At 48.9% G+C, this 14,894-nt stretch overlaps 4 protein-coding genes across 4 annotated transcripts, besides 2 other annotated features; 3 read left to right on the forward strand and 1 right to left on the reverse strand.

Moving 5' to 3' along the window:
- Positions 1–16: 16 nt before the first annotated feature.
- Positions 17–5,446, forward strand: FPSE_03684 (uncharacterized protein; the record flags this gene model as incomplete). The annotated part of the gene is made up of 2 exons (XM_009256803.1): positions 17–80; positions 141–5,446. 2 exons carry the CDS (start codon positions 17–19, stop codon positions 5,444–5,446), a joined length of 5,370 nt encoding a protein of 1,789 aa, XP_009255078.1.
- Positions 5,447–7,946: 2,500 nt separating this feature from the next.
- Positions 7,947–7,973: a microsatellite.
- A 329-nt stretch (positions 7,974–8,302) lies between these two features.
- Positions 8,303–8,326: a microsatellite.
- Positions 8,327–10,039: 1,713 nt separating this feature from the next.
- FPSE_03683 (uncharacterized protein) lies at positions 10,040–11,377 on the forward strand (the record flags this gene model as incomplete). The annotated part of the gene is made up of 6 exons (XM_009256802.1): positions 10,040–10,135; positions 10,192–10,208; positions 10,270–10,349; positions 10,401–10,668; positions 10,730–11,192; positions 11,249–11,377. 6 exons carry the CDS (start codon positions 10,040–10,042, stop codon positions 11,375–11,377), a joined length of 1,053 nt encoding a protein of 350 aa, XP_009255077.1.
- Positions 11,378–11,819: 442 nt separating this feature from the next.
- Positions 11,820–12,491, reverse strand: FPSE_03682 (uncharacterized protein; the record flags this gene model as incomplete). Its single annotated transcript, XM_009256801.1, has 1 exon — positions 11,820–12,491. The coding sequence occupies one exon, from the start codon at positions 12,489–12,491 to the stop codon at positions 11,820–11,822; it is 672 nt and encodes a 223-aa protein (XP_009255076.1).
- A 1,153-nt stretch (positions 12,492–13,644) lies between these two features.
- Positions 13,645–14,850, forward strand: FPSE_03681 (uncharacterized protein; the record flags this gene model as incomplete). Its single annotated transcript, XM_009256800.1, has 3 exons — positions 13,645–14,152; positions 14,213–14,655; positions 14,707–14,850. The coding sequence occupies 3 exons, from the start codon at positions 13,645–13,647 to the stop codon at positions 14,848–14,850; spliced, it is 1,095 nt and encodes a 364-aa protein (XP_009255075.1).
- Between the last annotated feature and the right edge of the window lie 44 nt (positions 14,851–14,894).

The following is a 14,894-nucleotide window of genomic DNA, read 5'->3' on the forward strand; positions in this document are numbered from 1 at the left end:
GGACAAATCTGCAATCATGCCGCCCGCCGGTGGAGGAAATATTAAGGTGGTGGTGAGATGTCGACCTTTTAACAGCAGAGGTAAGCGTTCTGCGCATGATTAGAAGCGACAACGAAGAGTGGTACTGAAGCAGCGCGCAGAAATCGAGAGAAACGCACAATGTATTGTCGAAATGAAAGGGAACCAGACGGTGATTACCGCACCCGAAGGAAAAGGAGTAAAAGATTCAGGACCAAAGGCTTTTGCCTTTGACCGCTCCTACTGGTCATTCAACAAAGACGATCCGAATTATGCCGGCCAATCCAACCTATTCGACGATCTGGGACAGCCCCTTCTCGACAATGCCTTTGAGGGATACAACAACTGTATCTTTGCCTATGGCCAGACAGGTTCTGGAAAGTCTTACTCTATGATGGGTTATGGAAAGGAAATTGGTATCGTCCCTATGATTTGTCAGGAGATTTTCAAGAGGGCCGATGAGATTCAAAAGGATGGCAAAACCAAGTGTACGGTTGAAGTGTCTTACCTGGAGATCTATAACGAACGTGTGCGCGATCTTCTCAACCCCTCAACTAAAGGAAATCTCAAGGTCCGAGAGCATCCTTCGACTGGTCCTTACGTCGAAGATCTCGCCAAGCTTGCGGTCAATACTTTCCAGGAGATCGAACATCTTATGGACGAAGGAAACAAGGCTCGAACAGTTGCCGCGACCAACATGAACCAGACGTCGAGTCGAAGTCACGCTGTCTTCACTCTCATGCTGACCCAGAAGAAGATCGACACTGACACAAAAATGGCATTGGAAAAGGTTGCCAAAATCAGTCTGGTCGATTTGGCAGGTTCTGAACGAGCGAACTCTACTGGTGCGACTGGTGCGCGATTGAAGGAAGGTGCTGAAATTAACCGATCGCTGTCAACACTGGGACGTGTTATTGCAGCATTGGCCGACCTGTCTACACCCGGCAAGAAAAAGAAAGGCTCCGGACAAGTCCCGTACCGTGACAGTGTCTTGACATGGTTGCTAAAGGACTCCTTGGGTGGTAACAGTATGACGGCAATGATCGCTGCCGTCAGTCCGGCCGATATCAATTTTGATGAAACACTCAGTACTCTTCGATACGCCGATTCTGCAAAACGAATCAAGAACCACGCTGTGGTCAACGAAGATGCGAATGCCCGTATGATCAGAGAGTTGAAGGAGGAGCTATCATTGCTACGAGGAAAGCTCGGAGGAGGCGGGGGGCCTGGAGGAGCTGTGGTCGCAGGAGAGACATACGCTGAAGGCACACCTCTGGATCAGCAAATGGTCAGCATCACTGGGCCCGACGGCGTTCTGAAGAAGGTCTCCAAGGCAGAGATCGCAGAGCAGTTGAGCCAGAGTGAGAAGCTGTTGACAGATTTGAACCAGACATGGGAGGAGAAGCTGTTGAAGACCGAAGAAATTCACAAGGAACGTGAAGCAGCCCTCGAGGAACTTGGTGTCAGTATCGAGAAAGGTTTCGTGGGGTTGCACACTCCAAAGAAAATGCCCCATTTGGTCAACTTGTCCGACGATCCGCTTCTTGCAGAATGTTTGGTCTACAACCTCAAGCCTGGTACCACAACAGTTGGCAACGTTGACACAAATGCTGATCATCAGGCGAACATCCGACTCAACGGTTCCAGAATCCTGCACGACCATTGCTCTTTTGAGAATGCAGCGGATGGAACCGTAACCCTTACTCCGAGCGAGGGCGCTTCAGTCATGATCAACGGAAAGCGCATCACCGAGCCATCACAACTGCACTCTGGTTATCGTGTTATTCTCGGTGATTTCCATATCTTTCGATTCAACCATCCCATGGAAGCGAGGGCTGAACGGGCTGAGGTGCCAGATAGACCACAGAGCTTGCTTCGCCACTCAATCACTGCTAGCCAGTTCCAAGCGCTCGACCGGGGCTCACCTTCACCGAGTCCTCGTCCAGGCCACGAAAGATCGTTCAGCAGGGTATCCGAATTTGGCGACATCTCTAGACCAGAAACCCCATCGATATTCCAAAGGAACGGCCGTGAATCAGATTGGTCGCTCGCAAGGCGTGAGGCAGCTGGAGCAATCCTGGGCTCTGATCAGAACTTGACCAGCCTGAGCGATGAAGAGTTGAACGCTCTGTTTGAGGATGTGCAAAAGGCTAGAGCTGAACGAGTGAACGTACGAGAAGACGGAGACGATTCAGATTCCTCTTATCCGATCAGGGAAAAGTATCTCTCGAACGGAACAATGGATAACTTCTCATTGGATACAGCCTTGACCATGCCCTCAACTCCAAAACAAGGTGAACCTGATGACAGGCTGAGAGAGGTCCGAGAAGAACTCCAAAACAAGCTGGAGAAGCAGAAAGAGGAGTACCAGGACCAGCTCAAGAGTGCCGAGGCTGCCAACGTTGAGATCGAAGAGATCAAACAAGAAAAGGTCAAAATGGAGGCTGCGTTGCAAGAGCTGAAGGAGGATATGCAGAAACAGCTTAACCAGCAGCGGAAGCAATTCGAGGAGAAGATGGAGAAGATGGATCCTTTGAAAATGCCTAAGAAGAGCCCGACTCTTTCTGATGAAGAAATCGAGACGGCGAAGAGTATTGTCAAGGCCTGGCGAGGTCGGCACTTTGTCAAGATGGCCGAAGCGGTCTTGCAAAACGCATCTATTCTCAAAGAAGCACAAGTGATGAGCCATGAATTGGATGAGCATGTCGTTTTCCAGTTCGCGGCTGTAGATGTTGGCCACATCTTATGCTCCTCCTATGACATGGTGCTCAACGGTCTTACAGGCGAGGGCGACGATGTTGCGCTGGAGGAAGCCCATAAGCCGTGTATCGGTATTCGAGTTGTCGATTTCAAACATAGCGTGGTTCATCTATGGAGTTTGGAAAAGCTGCACGACCGCGTGCGGCAGATGCGACAAATGCACCAATATCTCGATCAACCAGAATATGCTCAACACCTTAGTCTCGACAACCCGTTCATCGAGACCTGCATGCCATCCTATACGCTTGTGGGCGAGGTCGATGTGCCACTCAAGGCCGTTTTTGAGCGCCGTGTTCAGGATTCCACTTTGGATGTGCTCTCACCTTATACATCTCATCTTGTTGGTATCATCAAACTTTCACTTGAGCCATCACATGCTCGGGCACCAACCAACACCGTCAAGTTCAATGTTGTCATGCACGAACTTGTAGGGTTTGCCGAACGAGAAGGTACCGAAGTCCACGCACAACTCTTCATTCCTGGCATTTCCGAGGAGGATGGCATCACCACAACTCAAATGATCAAAGACTTTGACGAGGGGCCAATACGATTCGAGAGTGTTCATAGTATGAGCATTCCTTTGTTTGCTCCCAAAGATGTCACCCTGAGAGTCGCCATCTTTGCGAAGGTATCAGCGATGCATCTCGATAAGTTGCTTAGTTGGGACGACATGAGAGATGCTGTGCCTATCAGGGAAGATAAAGCCAAAGCGTCACGGATCAATGAATCGCAGTTCTTTACACAAGAAAAACACGATCTCCTTTCTCGAATCCAGATCATGGAGCTGAATGAGAATGGCGAGTATAGCCCAGTGGAGGTTACACAGACTAGCGAGCTTGATACCGGAACCTACCAGCTTCACCAAGGCTTGCAAAGAAGGATTGGTATCAATATCTCTCACAGCTCTGGCGATGCTCTTCCGTGGGGTGGCGTTACCGCCGTCCGCGTGGGCAAGGTTAGACTTGTTGACTCTGCGGGTAAAACACCCGACATGGGATCAAATGAGCCCGACATCTCCTTGAAGCTGTCACAAAGCCCAATTTTCCGTGATAATGCCAACGGCACCAAAAGCCTGACAATATATGCCCAATGGGACTCCAGTTTACATAACTCGCTGCTCCTTGACCGAGTGACGCAGGACAAGTATCGAGTTCAAATGACTATCTGCTGGGAGATTAGCTCTGAGAAATTGGCTGAGCCAATGAAGTTCTCTCAGAAGGTTTGCGTGCAAATTTTATCGAGATCGTTTGTGCGCCAGACCTCCATGTTCTCGGCATTGTGGCAAAACGTCCGTTTCGTGCGGTCTTCGACGGGTATCTTTACTCTTGCCATGCGCCCAGCTCCTGTCAAAAAGGTTGGAGACTTGTGGCGGCTGAACAGTCAGCACGATTATGTGAAAGGAGAAGAAAACCTTACAAGTTGGACCCCACGCGGCGTGTCCTTGGTTAGCGACTTTCTCATGGCCCGCAAGAAGAAAAAGCGTGCTGCGGATATGGAAGTCACCGAAACTGTTCTGGCCAAACTGGGCTTGGATGGGGCTAGTATGATATCCGACAAGAAGGAACCCTCACCCGAACCTTCTCCAGAGCTGAAGCCAATTATTCCCAGTGACGATGATCTGCTCAACGACACACCCGAAACCTCACAAACTCTGCTTGACGACGACGACGAACAGCCTGCAACAGACACGCCTCAAGCTGAACATTCTGAGGAAACGTCACAGCTCGAGGCGGGCGAGTCTGAAACCGAAACAGAGCGACAGGAAGAAGCACGGTCCGAGATCGATGCTGCTGAGCAGAATGGCTCAGATGTGCCGGAGTCGGAAGGACTGGAAGATCAGGAAGGCCACCCTGAAGAAAATGGTGTAGAAGAGGTGGCATCAGATGCAGCAGATGCAGCAGATGCCGAAGAGGATGAAACAGTTCAGGTCGAGGAACCGCTGCCACCACCGCCAAAGCCGGAATACGACGAAGAACAAACCGATCTTTTGAACAAATGCCTCAAGCTTTGGAAAAAGTACCCGGATCCTTCGGACAACATCCTCAGCTTGACGAATATGGCACCGCCTACAGACGGGCTAACGACTGATGCCCCAGCGCAGCCTACACTTGTCGCAACAGTCATTAGGGTACCCAAGAACCCCAAGGTTCTGAAAGGCGGGTATTTGATGATTCCCAACAGCGACTCGACCCGGTGGGTCAAGCGATTTGTCGAGTTAAGACGACCATACCTTCATTTGCATTCTGCTACTGATGGCGATGAGGTTGGGCTGATAAGCCTGCGAAACTCTCGCGTTGATAGTCAACCTGGGGTAATGGGTTTGCTCCAAGGGCCTACAGACTCTGGGGCTCAAGGCCAGAACGGCCAAGAAGGACCCGACTTTACACCAGGGCATCGACGAACTGGATCGGGTCGCGTTATATCTACCATCTGGACAGGCAGTGGGGGCAATGCCTCAGCAGGAGGCTCTGGCCTTCAGCGTCTTCCAGATCGCATGCAGTCGGCAGTGTTTGCCATTTACGGAACAGACAATACGTGGCTATTCGCGGCAAGGAGCGAACGGGATAAGATGGACTGGATCTTCCGAATTGACCAGACCTATCTCGCAGGCAATGACAGCATCCCTGGAAGCGGGATATCCAGCCCGTATCCAGGTAGCGATTTCTAGAGGAGGATGAGCCTGTTATGAGAGTAATGACTTGCGATTTCCTCTCTTAGGGAATATGAATTTCTTTGTAACTATTTAATGGTGAATTAGATGAGATGACTTATACCCCCTGCAGGAGTAAGAAGGCACATCGACTATGTAAATTTACTTAGTTTGAAGTTTGGATATATCTTAGATAAAAGAGTCAATGAATCAATGGAGCATTTGTGCAAAGCATGCATAATAGTATTTGTGCGTACTCGTACTCTCCCTACCTGGTACCTATTAAGCAGGGTTCACCTGGAGACTATATCGCTTAACAAGTATCTTATGAGGTCTACGGATATCATGTTCCTTGCGCCGAGCAGCAAGTATTCGGTTGAGTCACAAGCACATGCTTCTCAGCTGCAAGTCGCAGAGCTTGTGTGACACTGCAGCACGGCATGATAGCACGGCGTAGCATGTAGTGAAACGTGCATATCACAAAAGTTCAGAGCTGCGCAAGCGATGTTGTTTTCTGGGGACAGAGACGTCTTTTCTCAGTAACACTGCTGCAGATGCTGATGTTTGTTGGTCACTCAGTCGCAGAACTGCATAAACTGGTCCAAGTGTCTCGCATGAATTGGAACAGAACATATCAGCCGAGCCCCTGCATCCAATAAGGCTTTGAGGAGGTCTTTTACTTGGCATGATGCCCAGGGATGGAAAAAGCACGGAAATGTTTGGGTTACTTTTTTTGGTGGTAGGCACGGAGATGGGGGAACTTTTGGGGTCAGACAATGTCATGTTGCGTACCAGGTTTTGCAGAATGAGGTTTAGATGCTAAGACTAGAAGTGAGTCAAATTACCTGGAAAGAATGGATGTAGCAAAATGAGGGGGTTGTGTTTGACCAGATGTATCTCGTGTTTATCAGTTGACGTATGAAGCTGCAGGAAGGACTGGAGACTCTTGGACAAGGTACGATGCCAACTGCCTCGGTGCTTCACCAGCATCGAGTTATCACTTGTCTCCGAGCACTCGTGCCAGTGGAATATAAAAACATGTCCTGTGATTGGAGTGCATGTGAGGCACGAATACGGATATTACAAAGCCGAAATCTAGTTCAGGGTGAGAGAAGAGATGTGACGTGTCCCTTGGCTTCGGTGAAGTTTCAAAGACTTTGCCGTGTTGCCATTTTTTGCTTTTTGATCAAAGCCTCTAGGAACAACTAGTAACAAGCCCAATGTGGCGGCTCGGATCATGGTTGCTTATTTATTGGCGTTGAGGATGATGCAAAGTGACAGACCGAATTCCCGGAACCGATCAACGCCATGGAACTCTAGCTGACTGTTGCGATGGCACCAAGGATTTAAGATCTGGCTAGACTGGCTGACGCACCATACTATTCTCCTTATCGGCCTACCCTTTTTTAATTCCCACTCGAGAGCAGCTTCGTCCGGTTAAATCAAAGTTGCAAAGCGCACGAATGGCCATAGAGCCTGTTCACCGTCGTTTGTTTTCTAGTACCGTTACAATGAGGCCCAGCACAGTGGGACAGACAGACAGACCCGGGGGACTAGTCGAAAGAGGAGAATTTTATCAGCAGAGGTGTGCATATCCGTACTGTAGGTGTAGGTAGGTAGAAAAGCACGCTCCGAGGGATCGGCAGAAGTGCATCTCCCGTGCTAGTCTACCTGTCAAGGACCAGGAAGGTTTGACATGACAGGAATGTAGGGGGACTAATTTAACTAACGGCAGGTCACTGACGGATGCGGTGAAGGGCAATTCTGAGTCTGTGTGAAATTACGTCGAAACATGCATTGAGTTTTGCTTTGAGGCTTATGTACAGCTTTAGGCCGAGTGCTGCAACTAGAGTTGTGTGAAACACGGCGAACTTAGGAGCTGAAGCCCTAGGAAACTTATATGGCGTCAATAGTTTTCTTAATGTTATTCGCATTGCTAGTAGAGAAAGATTGAGTTTGTCTGCGTTTCAGATTACAAGATAGCTTTAATTACATGACTCAGAGTTGGGGGCGTGAGAGCAACCTGGTCAGAACTCAAAGTGTGGTCTTTGACTTGAGTGATTGTCTGTCTGTACGTGACATTTTAGTCCAAGTAGACGGGAATAACAATTCCAAATGATTTCTCTTAGTTAAGGTAGGTATATAATCGTAAAAATTAGCTTGAGCTAAGCGTGTTTCAGAACATGATAGTTTATCTAGCCTATTTGCACTCTGTAGACTCTGCTTAGATACACAAGACAGATAGGTGGCTGACTGATGATGACCGTCATCATCATGAGAACTAGATAATTGTCAATCCTTACTTACACTCAGTAACTTTGAGGAAGTGATTTGTTGGCATTTTACCGTATATCGGATATTACAAGCAAACAATGTCAAGGTCTATGCCTGTTTGATTACCTGCCTGCCGACTTGCCTCAGTTGGTGGATTCACCGTATAGTGTCGTTCCTTCCTCGACAGGTTGAGAAAAGGCCGAAGGCTTGCATCCCCATGACTTAGGTAATCTCCTCCTACCCACCTCTCCTTCTCCCTCTCCCTCTCCCTTACATCTTCACCCCCATCAACGCGCTGTTGTATCATGACCGGTCCTATAACAACGTCACATGGTGCCTGCAAATGCAAGTCAATTCTTTGGCGTTGACGTGGCCAAAGCCTCACGGCGCAATCTCCCGGGAGCCCCCCGTTAGGCGCCGGTTATCAAGGGTACTGCTTCCACAATGCCTTTGCTTTGTTCTGTCAATTCCGCTTACGACACGGCCGAAATAACACAACGACCAACAATAGTAGTTCGACTAGGCAAGGGAAGCCAACTGCCGGGATGTTCACACACTTTCCCAGGAGCACGGATCATTCCCAAACCGTCGGAAAGTCGGTTGGATTGGATTGGATTGGACTGGCACTTAGGGGTTGGTTGCACGCACTTCAACTTTGTCCGACCCAGGCCACCGGTTTTTGATCCCAGTTGTCAGGATTGGTTCTTTAGCTTACCCACGTAACCGGGACCCTTTGAAAGCCGCCGTTGAATCAACGGGAATTATATCCAGCCCCTTGACCGAGTGTGGATTTCCTTTGCAGGTCAAAAGGAAATGCCGTATCCAATAATATGTCACCTTGCATAATTCGATATAACGGCAATACAAAGGTCTGGTAACCGCCGAAAGACGTTGTTTTTGTGTTTCAATGCTCTGCTTTGCGGCGCATTGCATTGTCCACTCAGCCCCGGTTCCTCACTGCTGCAAAGCATCAAGCGGGATTGGCTATCTACCTAGTCAGACTCTATCTATGGAACTGGAGAATCGTGTATGCGTGTTTGTCTCTGGCTAGTGAAAAGCCACAGTATCTCACACTCTTCTTCCCTAGTACCCCGACCCCGACCCTGACCTCGACGTCTACTCTGACCTCGCAGCTCAACATATACTGTACGTGCAGCATGGACCTACAACTATTGGCAAATGCCTTGACGTATCGAGGCACAGACTCCCGGAATTCCTTTTTATGGTGGGGGTGTGAAACCCTTATTGCTAATTTGGTGCCGTCGTGCTACTCTAGGGTCCCAACATCACAGCTATTCCCGACTGAATGGGTCGCCTCTTGTTCCGGCCGCTCTAGACTGGGGTAGTCGACACACCCAACACCCTCCCGTTCCAATCCAATGCCACATCACTCACCAACAAGCGCCTGTTCCACTTGCAGTTCTCTTTTGGTAGGGCTTTGTGGCTTTGCCAAGCAACCCGAGAGCTAGATACCCGTCCCAAGCTGCTGGGTCCTTTTGCTCCTCGTCCCTTTGCTTTGGGCTAGGCTAGCCAGCTGCTGCTGCTACTGCTCTCGTCTTGCCCTTGGTCACTCATCCTGACCGCATCCACTCCTCGAGCCTTGGTCGCACCAGGTGTCTGGGTCTCTTTCCTTTTCCTTCCTGCCGTATACTGGGTCTGGCTCCCTTTCTGGTGGTGTTTCCAAAAGAGAGCGGGGATTCTATTCAAGCTTCTCGCCCTTCTCCATTTTCATATCTAGCTTGTATTTTCCCGTCGTCTATTCTAGCTTCTGTTTTACTCTCTATCTCGCTACTACTAAACCTGTCCTGGATGCCGCTTTAGGCGACCCTGCCGAAGACGTTTAAATCTCCATATTCCCCTCATTGTATTTGCATTCAGAGCGACACCATTGACACCATTGACAATATTGTCTTCTTTTATTCCATTTACTTACTACCAAACACTGCACCTTACTCCATTTCAACCTATTTTACCGGAGCCTTACTTTTGTATAACAAATCCTTCTGGCCCTAGACTCCCAGTTATAATTTACAAGGCCTTTTGAGTTACTTTCGACTGGCACTTCTTCCATACTACTCAAGTCAGTGTGTGGGCCGTTCGCCACCATCGTCGTCTCTGCATTCTCTCTCTGGTTTTAGTTCGACAGGTACCATTACTCCAGTGTGAGATTGTGTGGCTTCTTCACATAATTCCGGCACAGAAGCGCTTCCTGTGGTTGTCTGTTGTTGCTTGAGTTCTCATTGCCGCATCCTTTCCGTTTACACATATAACAATCACTGTCTCATGGCTCATACCATAATGAGTAGACAACCTACCCAGTCACATAACAAAGAAAGCATGCCGGCCTCATCACCTCCCAGCCTCAACCACTTTCAATTCACTTTCAACTGTTCAGCTTCTAATTCTGGAGGGAACAGTTTTATCGAGCCAGACGTATGTGCTGCTATTTCTGCTGTTTTCTAAGTGAGACTTGCTGACAATTTATGTAGCCAGACGCACAGAACATGTAAGCTACAGACTGCTATTTGGCAATTGTCGCATCAAATTCAGCTAACAAGGACAACAAGAGACTCAGAGTCTTTGACAGACAGCGTACAGAATTTCCCTGAAGAATTCGGTCGTACTTATCACGCCTACCGGGCTGGTTGTAAGCTCAAGCAACCCATCCTTCACCGTCTATGTACTGATGTCTTTCCAGCATACGCATTTCCCAACGATGAACTAGAACGCGAACGTCTAGAATTACAAAATGAGGCCCTGGTAAAGCTGTTCGGTGGACGCCTTTTCTTCGCGCCGCTGTCGGAAAGAACCCCGCCTGTGAGCATACTGGATATAGCGACTGGAACCGGCGACTGGGCCATCAAGATGGGAGACTTATTTCCGCATGCAGAAGTTATTGCCACCGATCTTTCGCCAATACAGCCTCGGAACGTACCACCCAATGTCAACTTTTTCGTTGAAGATTCGTACGTGCTTTCATTTTCAAACTGCTGTCCTCGGCATCATAACTGACTGTTCGCCTTCCAGCTCCGAGCCCTGGGACTACTCGCAGCCTTTCGACTACATACACACGCGAGTTACCTCTGGGTGCTGGTCTAACTTTAAGGAGCAGATTGCGGACCAGGCCTTCGAAACTCTGAGGCCAGGAGGCTGGTTCGAGTCTCAAGAGTATGATGCTAATGTTATGTGTGATGACGAAACTCTCCCCCTAAACGGCCATCTTGCGACATGGTTTCGAGAAATCAACGAAGCTTCAGTATTGATGGGCCGGCCGACAAACGTTGCTGCGACTGTTCGTGATGCATATGTCGAGGCGGGTTTCATTGACGTTCAAGTGCGCATTTTCAAAATGCCCATGAACGGCTGGCCCAAGGATGAGCGTTTAAAAGAGCTCGGTCGTATGTGGGAAAGAAACTTCCTAATGGGACTCAGTGGTTTTTCTTTTGCCCTTTTCAACCGTGCCTATGAGAGGACACCGGCGCAGATCGAGGTAAGTTCTCAACAGCTTCTCCCAGTCCACACTCCGACTCACATACTATCCCACAGGTTTCGCTGGTTGATGTCAGGCGAGAACTCATTGACACACGAATCCACGCCTACATACCAATACACGTTGTAATCGGACGAAAGCCATTCCCTGGGGAGATATACGCCCCAAGAACGCCATTTGCATGACGAAGAAAGGGGTTCGAAGTTATATGTGCCACCTAATTCAACGACATTAAACATGTCAAGGAGGCGGGACCAATCGGTAATGGGGCATATCAAGCTTGGTATCGACCCGACTGAAAGAATGAGATGCAAGCAGTGTCTCCCCAGGCATTGGAATTTGACTTGGCGATTACATACCCATGATACCCAAACATAATGTGGAAACGATTCACATGACTAGAATAATATATTGTGTTCGCATTTATACGGGAAGCTAGCCGGGAGCCAATTGACGGCCCTAGTTGTTGTGTATGATTTTGTCTGCCATGTTTAACAAACCCAGGTCTCTGCTTGCGGTATCAGTGACCAAGACCAGTGGCTGTTCGCCGTTCTCTATAGTACTCTAGTGTCTTGCACACCCTAAGTAATCCGTCGGCAAGATGTGGTAGCCAGTCCACTGCTGTTTTTACTCGGACTTTCTCACGAGCCACTCCAGTTCGCGAACTTGCTCCTCCTTTAACAACTCCTTGATGCCTTGGTGGGTTAGAAACGCGTGGTCTTCGTACTCAAATCCGGGGACCACCGTTTCTGATATTAGAAGACCATCGGTCTCTGTTCCATCCGTTTCATGACTTGGGTTCGATTCGTTGGGTAGCAGATAGCTTGCCTTCCAGACGTCACCCTCGACAATCCATTGCAAGCGCTCACCTCGCTCAACCGCGTTTCCGACAACAAATGATTCGATGCGACCGTCAGGATAGATGAGAACATAACGACCCCTTCCACGGTGCAGAGTGTGAATGACTCGGCTGCGGTTACGATGAAAGTTCCCCTTTGATTGACGTGGTGTGAGAAGGTAAAATATTGTGGTTGAGAGACGACGTGTGTTGGTACTATAACCCTCACGAGTACCACCAGTAAGAGCAAGTGTTTGATCTGAAAGCGGTTTGGATGAGTAGGTTGAGGGGATTGTCGTAGGGTCTGCATCCGTCTGGCGGAAGTAGCCGCCTTCAATGTGAAGCTCTAGCGAAAGTGCTTCGATAAGAGACTTGGATCGAGGGCTCTCGGGTTCAGATGAGGTCGAGAATGAGGGTTTTATAGTGCTCAAATCGAGCTTGCTGTCGATAAAGTCACCCATATTGACTTTGATCGTCTTACTACCGGATAAGAAGCCTTCGAGATGGAGCGGGAGGAGAGACGGATGAAGATGGTGTGAGATGCTTATATACCCCCTGGATGGACGTGATTAGGAGTGATTGATAAGCGCAGTACTAACATGAGCTTACGTGTTTGAGGGCCTACAGTGAATGATATAATGTTCTTGCGAGAAGAGTGATTAAGTGAAGTGTTTGATAAGAATTATCATGAAACGATACCCTTTTGGTGGTGAAGATCCTTAGGGTGCTCAAAGAAGCTAGTATTGTGTTTGACAAGCAAGGATAGTGTAAGCTAGAGTCTGACCTCCAACTTGACGATGATCAAATAGAAAAATGAACTGAAGGAACGAGGATTTCAATACGATGATTTCTAACACTAGTTGATTACGACGACTACCTATTTTATGATGTAAGATTTGCTCTAGGTCTAGAGCCACGGGCACGAAGGTGCTCCATAGCTTGGTGGTCAGGCTATGCCCGTGGGTTCCGAGTCATACAGAAGAAGTGATGATATATGAAATGATGATATCGTGTGATGAGCAAGCAGTCCATCTATGGCCAACTATTAGATTTCGTACTGGGAAAACAAGGCGTGATGTAGTCAAGTTGGTGATACTATCTCGGAATCAACCGAGAGAACCAGTAACACAGCTCGGCGATGAATCATTCTCAGATTGTGGGATTTATGGAGACATATGAAAGGGAAAATGCCAGACAAGTAGACCTAGAGTTGTCAAGATTAATATAGTTCTCATTAATGACTTAGTAACAAGCTGGACGTTTGATAGCGTGGAGGTTGAGTTCGTTAAATCTGTGTTACCTACGGGTACGTATCTGTCCAGTGCTGTAGCTCACTAAGCCTCAGCGGGTAAAGTTGTCTCAGTGTGGTCCCTGACAGTTCCTGGTAGCGGGGGAGGGCCCCGAGGAGCATGACGCAAACGATGGAGCTTCAGTTTCTAGCCAAAACACCAAAAAGTATCTATCACCATACATAAGCAAGCACCCAATTGCCGAGTTCCTGGCCCTGTTTGCTCTTCAGCAGGCTTGCGCAGCAACTTGCTTCCCCTGCCAAACATTGCGTCTCGATAGACTCTTGACAACCGATTGAGTTCATTCCGATCGCCGACGCAGGCAATGTCTGCCCCTCGCTTGTTCCGCCGTCCCGCGATTTTCTTCATACCATGTACTGCTACGCTCTCTATCCCTCGCCAAAGACTCCTCTCGCAATGCCGATCTCGTCTTCAGCAGAATTCCGGACGTGATATAGAAGACCGCCTACAAGCTGCGCGACCACTCGTCTCTCACAATGCTGCGCGCAGGTTCACACAAGCAGGCAGTAGTCGCAATTCACGTATCACAGTCATCGCGACTGTCGTCGCAGCCATTGGCTTTTACTTTTACAATTCTCAGACGGTGCCTGTGACGGGTCGACGACGGTTCAACTTTCTTTCCGACTCCATGGTTGCTCGCGCGCATTCGAAAGCAGCTGCGCAGATCATTGAGCAGGTCAGAGCGCAGGGTGGGCATTTCTTGTCCGATTGGGATCCCAGGACGATTTTGGTTAAGAGGGTTATGAAGAGGCTGATTCCTGTGAGCGGTATGACGGATCTCAATTGGGAGATTTTCGTGATAGCCGATAGTCGTAAGCTGTCCCGCCCACTATAACTAACTATAGACGAAATGCTGACAATTTTGGGATCAGGTACAGCTAATGCCTTTGTCCTTCCGGGAGGTAAGGTGTTTGTGCATAGTGGCATCATCAACGTCTGCCGAAGTGAAGATGCGCTTGCTGCGGTGCTGGGCCATGAAATAGCACACAACACAGCATCGCATGCTTCAGAACGCCTTTCAGCTGCATGGGTTGGAAACTTGACAGCGGGAAGTCTGTTCTTTCTTGCTGGAGCACTTCCTGGGCTTGCGCTGTTTGGACTCTGGAACGTTGTAGGAGGGTACTACTTGCAAGATCTGCTCTTCTACCTTCCCATGGGACGCAAGCAGGAGAGCGAGGCTGACTACATCGGGCTGATGATGATGGCCGAAGCATGCTATGATCCCAGGGCAGCTCTGGGCTTTTGGCAACGTATGGATGCCCTTCAACACGCTAGCGGACAAGAGGCGCCAGAGATGCTGAGTACTCATCCATCTGTAAGTTTTCTTTCACGATGGCATATAACCAAACGAACTGACGCAAAGTAGAATGAGAACCGCATCACAAAGATTAGCGAGTGGCTGCCACAGGCCCTTGAGAAGCGGGCAGAGAGCGATTGCCGAGGAACAGCAGCATTTGCGGATCGTTTCCGTGAAGCGATTCGAAGACGATCTGCTACAGTTGTGGTATAATGAGAATATCGTGGTCACATATAAAGTAAACATGTAAATTCCAA

This window comes from Fusarium pseudograminearum, chromosome 1 (assembly GCF_000303195.2).
Source record: "Fusarium pseudograminearum CS3096 chromosome 1, whole genome shotgun sequence".
NCBI classification, from domain to species: domain Eukaryota; kingdom Fungi; phylum Ascomycota; class Sordariomycetes; order Hypocreales; family Nectriaceae; genus Fusarium; species Fusarium pseudograminearum.